Source organism: Limulus polyphemus, unplaced genomic scaffold (genome assembly GCF_000517525.1).
Source record: "Limulus polyphemus unplaced genomic scaffold, Limulus_polyphemus-2.1.2 Scaffold64, whole genome shotgun sequence".
NCBI classification, from domain to species: domain Eukaryota; kingdom Metazoa; phylum Arthropoda; class Merostomata; order Xiphosura; family Limulidae; genus Limulus; species Limulus polyphemus.
Genome location: NW_013665674.1, coordinates 188,953 through 210,629, shown reverse-complemented (window position 1 = coordinate 210,629; position 21,677 = coordinate 188,953). Strand labels below are relative to the sequence as shown.

The 21,677-nt window shown below is 32.8% G+C and overlaps 1 protein-coding gene across 1 annotated transcript in view; it reads left to right on the top strand.

Annotated features, from left to right (window-relative positions):
* Positions 1–2,198: 2,198 nt before the first annotated feature.
* Positions 2,199–21,677, top strand: part of LOC106464882 (tachykinin-like peptides receptor 99D) — a 38,097-nt gene continuing 18,618 nt past the window's right edge. The window contains exon 1 of the mRNA XM_013925049.2: positions 2,199–2,987. Within this exon, the coding sequence (XP_013780503.1) occupies positions 2,199–2,987 (789 nt within the window). The remainder of the gene's footprint in view (positions 2,988–21,677) is intronic.

The following is a 21,677-nucleotide window of genomic DNA, read 5'->3' as shown; positions in this document are numbered from 1 at the left end:
GCATCAAAGTGCTCATTTGTCTTGTATCATCTAACACACTGAGAAATAGTTACTCCGTAACGATTGTTCAGTCGTAGTTGAACCATTTAGCTTTCTTTGAGTATGGGAAAATCTATTTAATACTCGTAAATATATTGTTTTATTAACCTCATTCAGCCATGTTTATACCACTGCTATGATAGCTAAAGGCTTATATTATTTATTATTTTATTACAAGTTACAACTTTTACAGTACGGAAGCTGCAAGCTGTAAATTATAATAAAATTATACTTATAATCAGTAAGTAAACTCAAAACGAAACTACATTTATCTTCGATAATTGAAAAGTGTGAGACAAGAAGAAAAATCAAAAGAGTAGTACCATCAAAGTTAGCTTGTGTTGTAATGGTAAACGTTGTAATTTGTTATTAAACGTTTTTCTTGAAACTCAGGAGAAGTGTAATAAATGTGTGTCTGTTTGTTTGTAATTAAGCACAAAGCTACACAATGGGCTATCTGTGCTCTACCCACCACGAGTATCGAAACCCGGATTCTAGCGTTGTAAGTCCGCAGACATACCGCTGTGCCACTGGGGGGCAAATGTGTGTCGTTTTAAAGCTTATATTTACGACATATCACACACGCATACACAAACACAAAACATGCTGGTATGCACCAATATCGGAAAACTTATTGCTTTTTAAGAGAATATGCAATAGGAATTTTGGGAGTATTGATTTTTCAATGCTTTCACGAAGAATATGCAGTATACATTTGGCAGTTTAAATTTTTCAACGCTTTCACGAAGATTACTTTCCTTCAAGGCTTCATGACGTGAGCATGATATCTTGATTTTTGAGGTTTAGCATAATATGCAAAATAACAGTTTCATAAATTTGAATCAGTGTACCATGAAAATTCCCCAGTATTTTGTAAATACTGTTACTTCCCAGTGGTTCATTGGAAAGCTTGAGGATTTGTGCGCTATAAATTGGGGTTCGTAAAGCTTAAACAACCCAAATTCTGTTGTTCAGCATTTACATTAAAAAAATTTTTGATTAAATTAAAATATATTTAAAGTGTTTAGCCGTGTTAATCTAAACATTTACCATAAGCACCAATAATTTAATAATTCTAAGCACCTAAAGGAACTTTGTTCTGCAAAATGACTGTTTTTGTCGCTCTTAGACAGTAGTTTTAATTAGTTATTGTACTCTGACTTATAATACCTTTGTGGTCTAATTCACATTCTAGTAGTATTTTCCTTGTTTTTATAAATATATAAATATTCCAAGTCTGTATATGGAGTCCAAACTGTTATCAAATAAAACGGATTTGAGTAAAACTTGATCGGGTAATTAATCTCCAATTTTTACGCCATTTATTGATAGAGAAAACAAACTGTTTAAACAGTTTTTCTTCTTCTTGTTCTATTTATAGTAATGAAGTCAATATCATACATTTTAGATACGACAGGCATTTATAATCTCGAATTACAATGGGGATGTTCGTTTATAGATTCTGTTCTATGTTGCCGTCTGGTGGAAATTTAACATTTTTATAATTCCTAATCAGAAGCTCTATTTTTGATAGTGTGCATTGCATACCTTTACGATATCCATATAATACATCACACTTAGGTAAACCAAAGTATTCCGAAATACTTTACCATAGAATTGCCACAGTTTTTATATTTTAATGCAGCCCATTTTCATCAGAATTTATGAACTTCGACTAGTTTTGTCATATTTCAAAGAATATTTAAAGTTCGAAATGTGAAAGTCATTTGGAAATTAGAATGAGTTTAAACGTTTATTAATTCATAGAATTAGGGCACGTATATTTACTGTATCAAAATGTATCGACGATACCTCATCAATTAATATATATTTCCAAGCATTTTATTACTTCAATATATTTGTTTGTACATTGGTTTGTGTATTTACAGTTACAAGGGTTTTCTACGTGTATTTTAAACAACGTAACCTGTATGGGTATGAGGATGGTTATTGCAATAGTGACGTAACGTTTCTGTCACAGCGGCGGTGCGAGTTTTACTGTATTAGTCAATACAGTATAGTGAGTCGCTCTTATCGGTTCATGTTATTGTTTCTTCACTCGACCTGAGTAAAACCATACAAACATTGTTAAACTAGTCTTGAGCTCCTCAAGATAGTATTGAAGTTTCTGACCCGAATTGTATTTTTTTTATTTGGCTATGGAAAATTTTTATCCATTTAATCGCCAAACCGAAAATTTTCTCAATTATTCAGACGATGAGAGAAGCACCAGTAAGGCTAGTAACCTTACTCACCGAGAAGATAATCTGTATGAGGTCCCAGTTGGTATAATTATCCTGTTGTCCATTTGTTACGGGTCAATATCTCTCGTAGCCGTGATTGGTAACTTCTGTGTCCTGTGGATTGTCGCCACAAGCCGCCGGATGCAGACGGTCACCAACTTTTTCATCGCAAATTTAGCCTGTGCTGATATCATTATCGGTCTTTTCTCTATCCCGTTTCAGTTTCAAGCTGCTCTACTTCAGCGCTGGGTTTTACCCAACTTTATGTGCGCCTTCTGTCCGTTTGTTCAGGTTCTGTCAGTCAACGTGAGTATTTTCACTCTGACAGCCATCGCCCTTGACCGCTACCGGGCAGTCATGTCTCCGCTGAAAGCCCGCACTTCCAAACTAAGGGCTAAGCTCTCCGTACTCGGTATCTGGGCTTTTTCTGCAGCTCTTGGGGTTCCCAATGCTGTGGCTCTTCGTGTAAGTCTATTAGATGACCCCGCCACTGGGAACAAAACTAAACCCTTCTGCCAAAATTCTGGAATCTCACCTTTAGCTTGGAGAACGTACAACCACATTCTGGTCTCCCTTCAATACTTTGTGCCTTTATTTATAATCAGTTACGCTTACATTCGGATGGGCATACGACTAAGGCAAAATCAGACTCCGGGCAATGCTCAAGGACAACGAGACGCAAACATTCTTCGAAATAAGCAGAAGGTAATTTTTAATTTTTGATATCAATAAAATTATTCATCTACTGTTACGAAAAAAAAAACTGTCGATTTATGTTTTTAGAAATGAAAATATTTTTCTTCCTAGTATTCTGTCCTTTTTTTATCATGGCTCAGTTTTTTTAGCAAGTTCATCTTTAAATATTTAATATGTATTACGTGTGGTAGAACAATCACTATTTTCGGGAAGCTATGAAACCAACTATATCTTTAGAAAATAGAATACTTTTACATTTCGTTAAAAACCTAATTTTATTTGAATTGTCTACAGCTGTACACTTTTAAATGCGTATACCGAGTACCTATACACAGAGATGGCGAAAAAAAAAACTGTAACTCTCTCATTGTTTCCTAAGTTACTCCACTGTATAGTAACGTTTGGCCACCCTTGACTGATATCTCTATGTGTAATATATCTAACTAAATAGACCAATTATAAGCTCTATATAGAGAAGCACACAGAAAGAGATAGTAGTAACGTGTTTTGTTACTGTCCGTTGCGAATATAAGGCATGTGTGCCTAAATAATTTTTTAAATACAATCTAGATAGCTGTTTAACCTTGTCTTGGTGTTAACAGTTTTATAGATTAGATCTCCGGAGTCCAATGGTGTACGAGTGTGGTCTCTTAATGTATATAACTTATGTAATATTATATATTGGTAGCCTTAAACCGAACTGTTGTGTTAAATTAAATTAATATGAACTAAGTTAAAATAAATAAATACTTTTTTCATGCCTTTAATATATATATTGACTCCGAATTGGTCCAGTTTCCATAAACATAAAGAAATGAATACTTGAAAATTTATTTAAATATGGTATCTCATAAGATTTAGAATAACGTTATTACCAATAATTGCTGTCATTAGGTATTTGTATTTTGTACTTATGGCAAAGTTACTAAGACTACTGCCTTTGTCCATAACTCTGAACTACAGACCAGAAGAAAAGAGGCCATCAGCAACATCATACTCTCCATCACATTTAAAATCCTTGGTGGGTAGAGCACAGATAACCCATTGTGTAGCTTTCTACTTAACTTTAAACAAAGAATCAAAATCCGTAGCAGGAATTTAGGTTTTAAAAGATCTTTCTAACCTAATTATATTGTGGTGCCAGAAAAACAATCCAGAGTGGTCAGAAACATTTTGTTCACCGTTCATCATCTACGCTAAGTTTATTTTTATTGTCTTCTAGCAAGCACGTTCTCTTTTCTTCTATAAGATACACACACAAAAATTTAAAACAAAAAAGTTTTAATTTGTCTTTTCCTGTTGATAAATAATTAGATACGAATAATAATACCAATTAGTAATTTAATATTCACTGACATATTTATAAATATTGATTATCTGATCATGTATAATTCCATCAGTTAGATTCTCCATTATGTGCTATCATTACTATCTTTTAAAAGCGGTTTCAAGAACATTTTCAGTTTGAGACGAAGAGGAAAGTTAATAAATTTTATAATACAAATAATTTTGCGAAACAATGGGTTTTTGCTAAAATGATTTCAACAAATACATGTTCAATAACTTGTTGTCAGTTCTTTTGCTCTTAATTCATCCCAAAGGAATGTATCCTTAGCCACTGCTGTTCTTTGAATACATTTCAAACTCCATTCACTTTTTTCTGATTCTACATATAAATCCTAGACAAATCATCTACTATATCCTCTTTATTATATCACATCCTGCTTGTCATTTGTGCACAAAAACAAAACAGTACAAATCATTATATATAGAATATCCCTAAATCAGTAAGCGATGATGATTGATCTTCCCATAACAATTAACGCCATTCTTTTTTTTTCAGTATTCGATCATGCTGATTACGTTTTTGACAAGCCAATCTTGATAACCTAGCACATTGATTATTATAGCAGCCTGTCAAAACTCAGCAAAATGATGATATTTCAGCTTAACTTTTTCTCATAAAGAATATTAAAATATTCCCCGTCAGAAATTCTGAAGTGTGTATTTCTTTGAAAAGTAGTAAGTTATTATGTTATGAAAAATTAGCTGAAATTCAAACCAGGACAAGTCTCTTGTAAAATTTTCAGAAATTCTATCTATAAATTTGTGTATGACATCCTTATGTGTAAGGATATAAGATAGTTAAAAATGTCAAGAGACTCCGAAGTTTTGTTTTATTGCAGGTTTACACCAGTTTCTAAAACAGGAAATAACTCGAAAAGTAAACTTATTGTTCGAACTTAGTTTTATTTCTCGTTTTAAACATTAAAATAAACGTTATAATGTTTACAAAATTATTATCTGATTTAACAAACTTTCGATAACAACGACTGAAACCACATGTGCAAAGATCGATATGTCAATTTTAAATAATGTTACATTAAAGGTAAAGGTGTTTTTAAAACCGGACAAAAGTTTGCTGAAAATTATGTAAAGGCTGAATATCATTCATTAATGGTTTTTTTTTCTTCATACAGAAAACTAATACTTAAAGCTCACACATACTGAAATTATTATTATTTTGAATATCATTTATCAGATAAAAATATTATCAAATTTTAATGGTTGGAGACGGCCTGAATGAAGAAAAACTTTAATATAAGTTTAACATATCAGCAAATATACAGCGTTTCGACAAGGTTTTGTCATCTTTCAAGCGGTCTCCAACCATAATTAGTCTCAAAGTGGGTTCTTCGTCATCGAATTATCAAATTTTATCATATTTCCAACTTTTTCAAATTATCCAGACTACAAGATATAAAATGTGAGCTATTTATATGTTCGTCTATCTATTATAAGCTTCTATTGCTGAGTTTAAAGAAAAATAAGATAAAAACATTATAATGTTCTTAACTCTAATTTGAAAGCAAATCTTCATGAAACTTGGAAGAGTTCAGACATCTTAACTTTTAGTATCTAGTTAAAAAAAAGACGACTTTCAGTAAATTGTTTCAATGTTCATATGTTTTCGCGCGCTTTATTTTTCTTAGACGTATCACAATATAGAATGTTGCCCGCCATTGTTTTAGTATTAATGTTGCTAATGTACAGAAGTATTTGACAAACTGAAACATCAAGGTGAAATGATAACTGAATGTATATTCAATTAATGACATGTAAAATATATTTGTTGTTTGAAGTTCGCGCAAAGCTACACGAGGACTATCTGCGCTAGCCGTTCCTAATTTAGCAGTGAAAAACTATAGGGAAATCATCACCACCAACTCTTGGGCTACTCTTTTACCAACGAGTACTGGGATTGACCGTCACATAATAACGCCTCCACAGCTGAAAGGACGAGCATGTTTGGCGAGGAGGGGATTTGAACTCGCGACCCTCAGAGTGGAAGTCAAGCGCCCTAACCACTTGGCCATGCCGGGCCATAATTTTTTTTTTTTCAAAGCGGACGTAAGTGTATCAGAGCAGAAAAGTTTTATTTATTTTTTCTGGTAGCAAAGGAATTATACTGCACTAAATCTTAATAAAATATATCTCATTATTTACCTATTCAAAGAGTATTATAAATTTATTTAATAGCTACTTATACATGTAAATTGAGTATATTTAAAATCATATGGATATTTTACTTACACACATAAAAAAAACGCTTTTTCTTATTCATTGCAGTTATAAAAAAAAACTCAAGATTGTTCCATGTTATGCCATTGGCTCTTTTGTTATTCTTATGATGGCGCTCTTTCTAGACTGGTTGTTTTGAACACTGTTCACGGATAAGAGGAACTAAAGTGGATTTAAGTAAGGAGTTGACATTGGCAATATCGATGCTTTTCGGGTGAAATAAAAATAAAAGTAAAGTTATGAAGACAAGTACATTAAGAATAGATTTCCAATAAACTTTTCTTACTATTTTAAATAACGTATGCATAGTTTTTGGCCTCTCCCGTGGTGGGTAGAGCACAGATAGCCCATTGTGTAGCTTTGTGCTTAATTACAAATAATAATAATAATACTCTTTTCTCGAGTGTTTTCTAGAATGAAAACCAAATATCTCCGTGCTACTTTACAAGTAAAATAAAAGGTAGTAGGTTGAAAAATATGGGTAGTTGGTGGGCATGGGTTCCTGGCAGGTTAAAGGTTTCGTCCTTTTTTTGTTGTTATTGTTCTTAAAAGGGTATAATTTGGGCTGGAATGTTTATAACAAAATGGAAATCGCAAAGAATGAGTAAATTGGATATTTAATGCAATGGTCGTTTATTAGGTGAATGTCTATTACGATAAACTCGTATTAGGCTGCTAGTTTAAAATAAAATTTATTTTCGAAACTTAATGTTCCGCTCCTACTTGTTTTTTTCAGGTTTGAAAAATGTTGAAAATATTTAAGGGTTATAATAACGGCTGTTATTTTGGGAGTACGTTCGTTCATTAAACAAAATTACGAAATATTTGAAATCGATCTCTTGTTCCTCTTTTTTTTCTTTTTTTGCTAGTGGTTCATATTGTAGTGGTTTGTATTTATAAAATCTTTCAAGCAAAGACCACTAATAATCAAAACAAAACGTGGTACTGTAGTTGGGATGACAATTCTTTAAAAATGATTACATCTTTTGAATTTCAAATTTTGATCTCATTGCATTTAGTTCATGATCACTTAGAAATATTTGAATATTTTTAAAACTGAGAAACAGTTGAAAAATTACTCTAAGAATCACCAAAATACCCAATTAAAACATTTTCAACAGAAGAGTATTAAGTACATCGAGATACAAGTACAACCTATCATTTAAGCCTAACATCTAAAATATTTAAAGCATCAAACTTCATCGATGGCATACAATCGTTAAAAAACATCATATAATTAACGATTTACTATGAAAGTACCATGACATTTTCGTTCCCAAAATTTACTTATGTTTATTTCTTTTTGGGACTAATAAATTTAAATTACGAGAAGAAAAAAACTGTTTAAAGATTTTACTCGGATATTCCTTAAAATGTAATTATACAACTACAGCAAAGTTAATAAAGATCTTGGGTGATTGTTTCTAAAACAAAACTATACAGTGGGCTCTTTGCACTCTGTTCATTACAGATAATCGATCGTCGGATTTCAGCATTGTAAGACCTTGAATTTAACGCTGACCCACCGGGAAACCAATAATGACATAAAATAGACAAATAGAGATAATCTTCTGTGATTAGCTTTTCAAGTTCGTGTAAAAGAAAAAAGCAAATGACTTCGTTTACAAACTCGTTTAATTTCAGCAAGGTTTATACACTATGCAGGGAATTATTCATTACATTATTTCAAGAGTTAATGAAAATTGTGGAATCATATCTAACATTTCTTATTAATTGATAATTTTCAGAAAAAAAATAAAAATATGTTCAGATGAAAAAATTCATAACTTTCCTCATTCTAGTGATATTTATAGGTACTTCGGTTTCAATTGTTAAAAAACAAACTTTCAAGTAAGGTATTTTGATGTTTTAACCTGAACTATTAGGAAAACATGGCCTAAACGTCAGAGATTCCTAAGTTTCGGACATAGGTATCCCTAATTTAGAGCAATTATTAACCCAATAGCAGGACTGACTGTCACATTTATAACTCCTCCACAGCTAAAAGTGTGCTGTGTGTTCAAAGGTTAAACTTTGAACTAGCCCTGCATGTTAATCGCTAGTCACGCCCGGTCCATTCTCAAGATGATTTCTCTGCATAAAAATTGGTTTTCCTATAGTTAATAGCTGAAATTAAAATGTTGTTATAATTAGGCTTAATTTGTTAAAAAAAATATGTTTTTAAAATTAATAACTTTAAGATTCAAATTATAAATATGTTAGGGTTATTTTGCAAATGGTTTATCATCATACAAAATAATATCCTTTAGATTAATTATTTTGAAAACGTGTTGATACTGCGGGTTAATTTGATGAAGTTTAAACAAAGGTAAGGAGAAGTATTCCCATCTGTTGTGAAAAACTTGATGTGATGGTGTACTTATACATTTAAGAATTAATAAAATTAAAAGCGCTATTTAGCAAATAACACTCTCATATAAAAGCATGTAATATATTCGAGAGAGTAGCACTGGTCATAGAGAAACGTCTTTGCTGTTGTTGGCAAAATAAAATCATTCTCCTTTTGTTTCTCTGCAGCTAAGAAAAAGCAAGCTAAAAGGATTACTTTTACATTATATATTTTACATTACTTATAATGTGAATTCAAATTCTTAGAGATATATAGGGTCTAAGCTGAGGACCCTTTGAAAAGTAAAACATACGCCACCACGATAGAGGCTAGCTAGCACATGTCCAATTCTAATCCTGAATAATCTTTCTATATACTTGGGGCTATTCAAAGTGAATGTTACGAGGCCTGTTAACTATGAAAATATTTACAAATATGATGTGCAACTAGGAAAAAAATGCAAGGCCTCTGTCACACATTAAAAGACGAGACAAATCTAAAACAAAACTAAGATAATCGTCTAAACTGTGATGTGTAAGTACTTATCATTTTCTCAAATATGTGAAGAGAAGTTTTATCCAAATTAATTCAATAAACTATGTCCAACTTTTTGCAATTCTTTTGTAAAAAAATTCATTCTTGTAGAGTTCTTCCATGACAAGGGTAATTTTTCAAAGATACTATGTGGAGGAGAGGAGGATCAGGACTCCTAATTACACTCAGTCGTGACTCTGCAAAAATTAGATTATGACTCTCAGACCAAACCCAGAATAAAAATTCGACAAAACAACTAATGAAAGCAGCAATAATATGTGTTATGTAAAACGTTTATCAAAATGAAAAACTGTATCCTTTATTTTACCTCGTCTTTAGTTCTATAAACATTTCTATTAGCCTTTGTATTTCTTGAAATTTATTTCCTGCATAAAATATTTTTAACTTTTTTACGTCAGTAAATAACTACTTCCACAAAGCTGTGATTTGGCTATCTGATAATAAGTACTTCTACAAAGTTGTGAGTTGGCTATCTGATAATAAGTACTTCTACAAAGTTGTGACTTGGTTATATGATAGGTAAGTATTTCTAGAAAGCTATGACTTTGCTTTCTGATAAGTAAATACTTCTACAAAGCTGTGACTTGGCTATATGATAGATAAATGTTTCTACAAAGCTGTGACTTGGCTATATGATAGGTAAATATTTATATCTTTGTAGAAGTACTTATTATCAGATAGCCAAGTCACAGCTTTGTAGAAATATTTACTTATCAGAAAGCAAAGTCACAGCTTTGTAGAAATATTTACCTATCATATAGCCAAGTCACAGCTTTCATATAGCCAAGTCACAGGTAGAAGTACTTATTATCAGATAGCCAAGTCATAGCTTTGTAGAAATATTTACTTATCAGAAAGCAAAGTCACAGCTTTGTAGAAATATTTACTTATCAGAAAGCAAAGTCACAGCTTTATAGAAATATTTACCTATCATATAGCCAAGTCACAGCTTTGTAGAAATATTTACCTATCACATAGCCAAGTCACAGCTTTGTAGAAGTACTTATTAGCAGATAGCCAAGTCACAGCTTTGTAGAAATATTTACCTATCTTTGTAGAAGTACTTATTATCAGATAGCCAAGTCACAGCTTTGTAGAAATATTTACTTATCAGAAAGCAAAGTCACAGCTTTGTAGAAATATTTACCTATCATATAGCCAAGTCACAGCTTTTTGTGACTTGGCTATATGATAGGTAAATATTTCTACAAAGCTGTGACTTTGCTATCTGATAATAAGTACTTATACAAAGCTGTGACTTGGCTATCTGATAAGTACATATTTCTACAAATCTCTGATTTGGCTATCTGATAAGTAACATTTTCTACAAAGCTGTGACTTGACTATTTGATGAATAAATATTTCTATAAATTTATTTATATTTATCAATGTATTAGATAATAAGGTCATTATTGCACAGAAAGAAAAGGTTTAGGCATCCCGAAGTTCTAGTAGAGGATGTTATATCTGTCTTGATATCTGATTCTATAGAACGAGGCCAAATGTTATGGATATATGAAGCGATATTTGATGTTTGGTGAATTTCCCGCAAAGCTACTAGAGGACTATCTGCGCTAGCCGTCCTTAATTTTGAAGTGACAGACTAGAGGGAAGGCATCTCGTTAACACTAAACACCGCCAACTCGTGGACTACTCTAATCGAATAGTGGGATATATTAATCACTCATACAACGTACCCATGGCCCCTAAGTGCGGAGCGCAATGTTTTTTCGACGATTAATGGAGCATTAACCATGGAACCTCGAATCCACAGTCCGATACGCTAGCCATTAGACCACGCTCGGCTAACATGTGAAACATTGCTGTTTATTTATGTAATAGCTTTGAATATTACACAAACTATACAAGTGTGTTTTTCAATTATCTTCTTTGAAATAAGCTGGAGATAAAGTGAAATGTAAATGTTCAGACTAAGTGAGGCTACTAAGAAGGGGTGATGTGTGTTCAGTCTTGGTACAGTAATAATTCCCAAAATATGAAACTGAAACAGGATATAATTTAAAAAAAGTAAAAAAGAATGAGGACTAAAAGAACCTAGTATTGTGTAACACACATTGTTTTTATATAAAATATACTATTAGATTTGTAAAAATGTCTGAGAACTTACAACGCTAAAAACCGGGTTTCGATACCCGTGGTGGGCATACCACAGATAGCCCATTGTGTAGCTTTGTGCTTAATTACAAATAAACAAACAAATCCGAAAAATGACATACAACACACAAGTTACAGAAGAAAAAAAAATTTAAATTCCAAAATACAGTTCAGAATTGTTCTTCACAAGTGCGAATAGTTCTGTATTACATCCAAAATTATGAGCATGATTCTAATTGTTCCCAAATATATTTTAATTTGCAAAAGATAGTTCAGGATTGTTCTTCAGAAGTGTGATAAATTCTATGTTCCACCCACAAATTGTTCATAAGCATGACATGAATTTTTCCCAAATTGCCAACCATAAGATGGCTAAATGGATGAAATTTTACTGATGATAATAGAATGAAATGTGATAAGTTATGTACTTTTCCACAATGAATTAAATTAAACTGGTCATTGATTCTATACTCTGTAGGGCGTTTCTAGCTTATCATAGAAGTTTCTCGAAAACTCCATTATTTAAACTTTGTACATGGGTGTCTAGGTTAGGTTAGCAAGCAGCGCAGGTGAATACGTCATAAAGATTTATACATATATAATTATGCTAACTTCCGATCCAAGCAAATTATTTAAATCGATCAAAACTAAATATTAAGCTGGTAATGAAATAGATAATGAAATCTACAGTTTTTATTTTCTTACTTAGATTAGTAAGCAGTGTTTCAGCAGTTGAATACCTTCGCTGTTAGCGATATTTTTGGCCGTAATCCCAATAATATTTCACTAGGTTCGGCCAATTTAGTAGCTAACAATGCAAAAAATAAAACTTTATATAGAAAATTTGATAATAATAAATTACAAGTAATTAAAATATGTATATTAAGCATTCTAACTAATATGAGATGATTCAGAATATTTGAATTTTTGAATAATTTTGAATAATCTGAATAATTTCTTGAAGATTTATACGTAGATAATGATACACTTCAGAAGGATTCTAGTTATGTGAATAATTTATTTCCTAAGCATTAATAAATTGATTGTAAAGTTACCGTCGTATAGTTTACGTACCAAATAAATCAAATAAGTCAGTAATGATTACCCCCCCCCCCCAGTAGCACAACGGACTTATAACGCTAGAAACCGGGTTTCGATAACCGTGGTGGGCAGAGCACAGATAGCCCATTGTGTGGCTTTGTGCTTAACTTCAAAACAACCAACCAACCAGTAATGATTAATATATTTGCACCCCAGTGGCACAGCGGTATGTCTGCGGACTTACAACGCTAGAATCTGGGTTTCGATACCCGTGTTGGGCAGAGCACAGATAGCCTATTGTACTGCTTTCTGCTTAACTTCAAACAAATTAATATATTTATATATGAAGACGAGTAATTTATATTTGAGTACGAGAACCAGCACAGGGTTATGAAAGCTACTAAACAATAAGATAGATAAATAGATAAGCTATTTCAAACCCTATGTTTTTATTGGAAAACAATGTTGGAAACTCACAACACAATAATAACTGAGCACTTTCTCCCACACCAAATAATGGGTAATACAAACATATTAATTAAAAAAGTTTTCTCGTGATTTCTAAGAGGTGTGTTTAGGATTTATGTATATTTTAAACGTTTGAATATAATCAAAGAAAAAATACTTCGTACACATTTATCTTAATGACTGAAACAATAACTAAGTATTTCGTGTTGATTAACTTCAGGACTACAAATAGACTCTTCTGGAGTGGGTTTGACGTGAGTGTCCACATGCTCTTTGTTTTCACTGTGTTATATCTAGACACTGTCATTGTTCTGTGCAAACGTTTATTTATTTTTTTAACGTGAATATGTTACATTCAGTCATTTGAAAGATTTCTGAAAGGTTGAGGTGTAACTATGTAAATTTTGCATACGGTTTTGATATTGTCTAAACATCGTGCGAGAGAATTTGATGCTCAATATTGTGGCATAAAACTATTAGTTAGTGCGATAGTATTGTGTTTTCTGTGTTGTTCATGCATTAGTGAGCAAAATAAAGCTATTGGTTAGTGTGATAGTATTGTGTTTTCTGTGTTGCTTATGCATTGGTGAGTGCGATAAAGCTATTGGCTAGTGTGATAATATTGAGTTTTCTGTGTTGCTCATGCATTAGTGAGCAAAATATAGCTATTGGTTAGTGTGAAAGTATCGTGTTTTCTGTGTTGTTCGTGCATTGGTGAGCGAAATAAAGAACAACTCAACATCCAAAAAATAAGCAATATACACAAGAGAAGAAAAATAATACTTAAATTACATAACCATAAAGTCAAATAAGAGCTTTAATTTCGCAAAACACAAGGTCCAAATTAGGATTTTCAACCCAACGACATATTATTTACAGGTGAGTTAAATGGTCAGGTCGGATACCTGTAAGGAAAGGCATTCAGTCACCATAAGAGCTCTGCCTGTCTCTCTGAATCGAATAATGAGTTTGACCGTGCCGAACACTTTCAGTGGCTCCGCTTCCTCAAACCCAGTCCCTTTCGATCAGCAGCCCAACAAGTAACCACTTAGCTCCGACAGGCTCGAAATCAACGTTAATAGATGACTCTTGTCTTGTGAGTATTTATATATGTATGTGCATTTGTTCTGCTTGTTTTTTTCCATTATGGGATTTCATGAGAACATAATCGGCTTTTACATACTTAAGTTTGTAAAATTCGAGTAATTTCTTGGACACAGTTATGACCAGAAAACATTAAAATATAGGAAAATGTGTACAAACCAGACATCTTAAACAGATATACTTGTCTACAATTCTTGACGAATGCAGTTGCGAAACCACACAACATAGGAACAGTAAGAGAAGTTTCCTGATTTGCAGAATTTCTATTCTCTAATCATTAAACGAACGAAAGCGGAAAGTTAAAGCTGACGTTATTGGACGCCAGTGTTTCTGAAGTTATATCAACTCAAAGCTTGTCTTCGATTACGAAACAACAGGCGGCACGTTTCAGAGAACGTAATCATTACCTTTAATGTAATAATAAGTTCCTTTATTTCGCTATATAAATATTTTTTGCACTCTTCATTTTCCTCACATTTATAAACATTTTTCGTGTATTTCAATGCGAAATTTTAGTTTTAAAATAGCGTCTCTTTATTTTAAATAGAGTGATGCCTCTCGAAGCTGCTTGTCTCCCTCACCTGTATACCATTGTTTCTACATCGACAAATGAATTTTTTGCTTGCTTTCCTGTGTTTATGATTGTAAATTCTTTCCAATGCTCCTTAATAAACTCGAGTTAGCATGGATATAAAAAACGAGATTACTGACATTTCAAAAATTGTCAGTAGAAAACTTCTATTTCATTACTTCTTGGATTGTGTGATAATAAATAAACCTTTTTGTCCATACACTTACTTAAACAATAAAACTACGATGGTAAAAAGTAAAAATTACAAAAATATACTATTATACACTAATATGCATTTTCATTAAAACTACAACTAAAACTATCGTATTATCATTAACTTATCAAAACAAGCTACCTACATAGGTCAGAACTCAAAATTAACTCAATAATCTATATAGGTAATTCGATATACTGGTTTAAGTACGGATATGCAATGTCTTAAAACTCAAATTTATGACAGTTAGAGCATATCAAGCTTGATTGTTGATACGTGTATATCATATAAAAGGTGTACCAAAATTATTCATCCTAAAATGAAACTCTGTAAGACATGAAAAGAGAAGGGTGAATACAACTTTTCATGGTTGTAACTAAAGGTATCAAGTTACAGAACAATCAATTACACCATATAATTCACACCGATGTGTGTGAAGAAGAGATGATAGAGATATAATACGGTCCACACTATCACTAATCTTGATGCTTTCTACTGCGTGGACGTCATACTGTTCTTGATGCGACCAGTTACCTAGTTACCAGCAACTGATACCATCAGTTGAAATTATGTAAAGTTTCCACACCATTACATTTATACGTTTGTTTAATGCTGTTGTATTTCTGGGCGAACAGTTTTGTTGTACCATGCATATCAAACTTGATTATGAAAATTCTACCCTATCAGAGAAATACTTCAGTAATTTCCAACTACATTAACTTTCGTCTACCCATTTTTTAGATATCATAAAATGAGGAAAAACTTGTTAAAAATGTTTTACTGTCTTGATCCATATTTCATTGTAATCGTATTTCTAAGTGCTGGATTACCTGATAATACGTAATGCATAACATATTATTATAGTGAAGATAAAGGATTCATTAAGCCATGCATGTAATCGACTTTAAAGAAATGAGTTTATCGAAAGAAGGAAAGAAGTGAATTAGACATTCGACAGTACGTTATATTGTTCATGTATTTGTGTGTGTAATAATATAATCATACATAAGAAAAGCTTTGTATATTCTTCAGAAAGTAGGAGCAGAGATCACGAACGACAATGTGTTTTTTGTTTAGTTTTTGTATATTTAGTAACTAAGTGTACTAAGGGTTGATCATATGACTTTATTGTTGATTAAATTGTTTCAAATCACCGTGGGACTCATATTTTATATCCCACTGAAATCCTCAGCTACTCAATCTGGAATATTACGAGTATGTACAAATGATAATCCTAATAATACTGATACATTGTTATATTTCGTAAATAATGTGTATTTGAAAAGTGCATTTTGGTAATAAAGTTGGAAAAAAAGACCTTTATACTCCAAGTAATTGTAATATAATCAAAACCACCTTAGGTGTGAAAAAATGGTGCGGCCAAAAATGAACTGAGCGTGCATGATGGTGGGAAAAACAAATTACGCGACCTAACTAACTAATGATTGAATATTTGCTGTAAAATTCTTATCAGTGCTATAAGTGTAGCTACTAGTTTGGCTACCAATTTTGATTTCATTCATTTAATTAAGTCGCACGCTCAATTCTTTTTTGGCCCCACCTTTTTTCACACCTAATGTGTTTTTGATTAAATAGCACGACACTTTGTCAACACATACCAACGAACCACAGCAATTAATAAAGGGGCACTCGATAGTAACCAGCATTAGTTTTAGGATTGCAACCCTATCATTTGGAACAGACCCTTTTACTTTACAGAACCAATCAGATTCCTTAAAATATATAGTGGTAGTTTCCTCTCCAAAACAGTGTTAATAACTTCCTTTATAGCAACGCCATGGAATCTAGATTAACTGTTTTTGTCATCACCCACCGTGTCAAGGATCATTATTTACGCTAATTCCTTAAGTTAATATCACGTGACGCTAAACGCTCTTGATTTAGGAGAATTACATAAAACTTAGCAAATTTATGCTGAAAAGTTAGCCGTGAATAATGAATAATAACCGTCCATCTGCATGATTCTTTTGAAAACTTGAGCTAACCAATATTTACTGTATGTATCTGCACGTCCTTTCATCTTATAGTTTTGCTGCTATAAATCAGGCGTCTTTAACTCGATTTAAAAAAACTAAAAACAGTCCACTTTTTTTTAGGTGAAGCGGTAGTAAAAATTATGAACCGATAGCTCACGTGACTTTTTGCGTAGGCGTGCGCAAACATTTTGGTCAAAATTGAGTAGTTTTTGTTGAATAACTTTGCACCTGTGGCTCATTTTTATACCAACTTTGATACGTAGTTGTGGGTTGTGAAGATCTATCAGTGCAGCAAAGTTAAAAAAAATCCATAAAAGTTAAGTATGTTTTTCTATCAAATAAACTTTTCGTACTTTCGGTGAGTTTGTTTTCTTAAAGCAAAGCCACACCGGCTATCTGCTGTGTCCACCGAGGGGAATCGAACGTCTGATTTTAGCGTTGTAAATCCGAAGACTTAACGCTGTCTACCGGGGAACCTTTCGGTGCGAATGAAATAAACAAAAAAAAATTCAATCAGGGTAACAGAGCAGCAGTTACAATTTCAACTAGAGGGGCACTCAGTAGAGCGCATACCTACGCCAGGCAGTGTTGATCACATTCGACTCTCAAAAACACGAAAATATGTCCGTCGTTATCAACGGACACAAACTATTTTTGGCATGAGAATGTGGAATGATATTCTACATAAGTTCACCAAGTTTAATGAAAATCCGATCATTTTTGACTGAGTTATAGAGAAAAATAGTGTGAAAAATCGGTCCCCATGTTAACAGATAAGAATTTTAGGGATTTTCATGGCATTGCTGTGACCTTGACCTTTGAGACTGACCATCCAAATACTAATCACTTCTAAGTTGGATCATAGTACAAAGGTATACCAACGCTCGTCCAAATCTATTTAGCCGTTTTTGAGAAATCTTGCTGATAAACACACACACACATACACACAGGGGTGAAAACATAACCTCCGTCCACCTTCGATGGCGGAGGTAAAAATCAGGTTTAATACCAGAAGTGTGATAGAGATACATAGACTACATATTTGGTGTATCGAATCGTGAAAAAGGAACACTACAAATGTTTTACTACTTTCTAAACAACTTCCACCGATCAATAAAGTTCACACTAAAACTACCCTACGAAGAAGGAATTTAACATTCTTAGACGTAACCCTAAAAGTCCAAGACAGACAAATACGGAGTTCTTTGCGTAAGAAAGAATGTAGGGACCCAGTATTTCTTATTTCTCCACTCCAAATCACACCATACAGACCAAGTCAAAAGGGTATTAATAATACGAGAACTATAGAGAATAAATCGAAAGTGCTCCAAGCCGAATGCCATTCAAACAGCACAAAAGGACATTAAAACACAAACTACTATTACGAAATTATATAACCCGAATATTAAAGGCACAACGTTGTCAATCACGAAAAACAACAACATTACGTCAGCAACAGACCCCAAAACAAAAACGACATATACGAAAAACGCCTACAATGAACATTCCTTTCATAAACAACACAGTCACAACCGAGATTCGTAAGGCCATTAAACATTCCCATCTGACAATCAACATAACATAAAAACCGAGTAAAACACTAAAAGAATTAAATGGGCACTCATTAGAGCGCATACCTCCGCCATGCAGCGTTGATCATATTCTGCTCTCCAGAAATACGAAAGTGTGTCTGTTTGTCCGTCGTTATCAACGGACACGAACCATTTTTGGCAGGAGAATGGGAAATAATATTCTTCATAGGTCCACTAAGTTTCATCAAAATCCGATCATTCTTGACTGAGTTATAAAGCAAAAATGGTGTGAAAAATCGGTCTCCATGTTAACAGATAGCTATTTTATGAATTTTCGTGGCCTTGCTGTGACCTTGACCTTTAACATTGACCCTCCAAGTACTAATCACTTCTAAGTTGGATCATAGTTCAAATGTATACCAATTTTTGTCCAAATCCAGTTAGCCATTTTCGAGAAATCTTTCTGACAAACACATACGGGGGTTAAAAGCATAATTTCCGTCATCTTCGGTGGAGGAGGTAACTATTAGTTTACTCCTTATACTCACAAACAATGTGTGCCGAAAACAATGCTACTCCAGAGAAAACGGAGCAGGATAAATGTGCCACACCAAAAACGTAGTCTATCAGATCATATGTAATATATGTGGAGACACAAGAGGAACCGGAAGGCCTTTTCACACGCGCATCTCAGAACACATCAGTGCATTATATACGCATGAACAACACAAAACTACCCCAACAGAACACTTCCTATACAAACACGGAACCCCAATCACAGAAAATCAGAACCTATTTAACGTTTCTATCTACAAAACAAAATATTTTAATGCGGATAATATAAACTATATTCATTAACGTAAAAAATCCAAAAATGAACAGAAATAATGGATGGTATATATAACTAAGCCACCATTAAAAGACAGACACACCTCATACCAGTTCATTTAACATTATTACTTTCTAATGATTACATATATATGTTACAGATTTCTTTTCATTCTTACCAAATGTAAAATTGCAAAGAGAATCTGTGACGTATAGGCTTAATGCTTTCTTATGATTGGTCGTATCATTTGCTGTGGACTGCAGTTTCGCCTATTCAATGCTCATCAGTACAGCTTGGGCTGGAAAACCAAACAAATACAGTTAGGCCTCTTATAACGGTGATTTGAATATAACAATATATAATATATAACAATCAATAAATAAAGTAATAGTTAGGGTTCTTAAATACTTGGTCCAATATATGATATGAAATAATAACTTAGGCACAAGCTCTAACATTATTCAAACACCTAAATTATTTTAGGTTACTACTTTATTGGTGATTGTAAAGGACTTTAAAACCCCATTAATTATTAATTTTTAACACTTGTATACTCTTGCGTATTACGGTATTATAATTTATTTTTAACATTACTAGTAAACTTTGTATCTTTTCAACTTTAATTTTTTCTTTCTTAGCAGCTTTTATTTTCCACTTATTTGTTTTGTAGCTAATCATAAAACAAATTTGATAATTCTCTTTATTTTTATTTTTCATATAAGTAATATATGTCACATGTTAGTATAGCTGTATCTATATAAATATAATAGTACTGTCTGTTGTATGTCCAGGTAACTAATTTGCAGGGTGTGGATGGACCTTCACCAAATTTGGTATCGAGGTTCATTAGGTCCATGCGTGGGTACATATAAATGTTCAGTTTTGCACTTTACGTTTTTGCTTTTTTCAACACTACCTCACCTCCTTTGGATGGGGAGATACATATAACTTTTCAGTTTTGCATTTTGCGTTTTGCGGTTTTTATGGGCGTTTTTGCGTTTTCGCGTTTTTTTACCACTACCTCGCCCCATGTTGGTGGACCTTCACCAAATTGGGAAAGAAGTTTTGTTGGGTCTATGCGGAGATACATGCAAATTGGCGGCTTAACATTTTGCGTTTTGCGGTTTTTATGGGCGTTTTTGCGTTTTCGCGTTTTTTTACCACTACCTCGCCCCATGTTGATGGACCTTCACCAAATTGGGAAAGAAGTTTTGTTGGGTCTGTGCGGAGATACATGCAAATTGGTGGCTTAACATTTTGCGTTTTGCAGTTTTTATGGGCGTTTTTTACAATTACATATAAGGAAAACAACTTTTCATGTCCTAAGATACCTTTTCATTAATCATGAATTTACATAACTTCCGTTCAGGAGACAGGTACTTTAGCTAGTATTGAATATCATAACTATACTATAATATGGTAACAATAATATTGCCCCCCCAGTGGCAAAACGATATGTCTGCGGACTTACGACGCTAGAAACCGGGTTTCGATACCCGTGGTGAGCAGAGCAGAGATAGCCCCTCGTGTAGTTTTGTGCTTAATTTCAAACAAACGAACAAAAAACAATAATATTCTATAGATTACCAAAGGCACGTTACGGCAGACTCGAGAAATATAACATCACAAAGTAGTTTAATAATTTAACGAATATTGCAATATCAAACAGTTTTATGTACTAGATCTGAAGAAACCGCAAAGGCGAAACGTCGGTTAAAATAAAAGTTCGATTATAATTATCTGAATTGTAAAGGTAGTTTTTCTAACACTACAAATTCTGAGAGACTCTAAAATGCATTAAAGATATTTTTCAACTAATTATATTGATATTTATAACTTAATAAATGTGAACATGACACATTGGAAATAACAAAAAAAATATCTGAAAGATTCTGACAAACACTACCCTTGAAAAGGACGGAATTTGACATTGTATGAGCGAATAATGGGTGTTTTTGCTATAGTGCTATTCAGAAAGCGGAAGCTTTGATAATGAAGCATCATAGCAGTAATTACTTTATATTACACGATAATCTAATATTAAACATAAGACTTGAACATAACAAGTTTTTCAATTCACTTATCACGCGAATAAGTAAAAATAGATGGGTGGATTGCTGGCAGACTTGAAACAGTAAAATGCGATATTTCGAAAATCAATTACTTCAATTTTCATTTTGATAAGGTACTTTGATCATTCATCTGAATAAAGAGTTCAAAGTAATTTAATAGTTTCTGAAGATAAGTCGCAATAAATTATATTTTTATAATTTTTTAAAGTGTAAAACATTCACTCAGTATTTTACACACTAATGAGATTTTCAAGTTGAAAATGACTTGG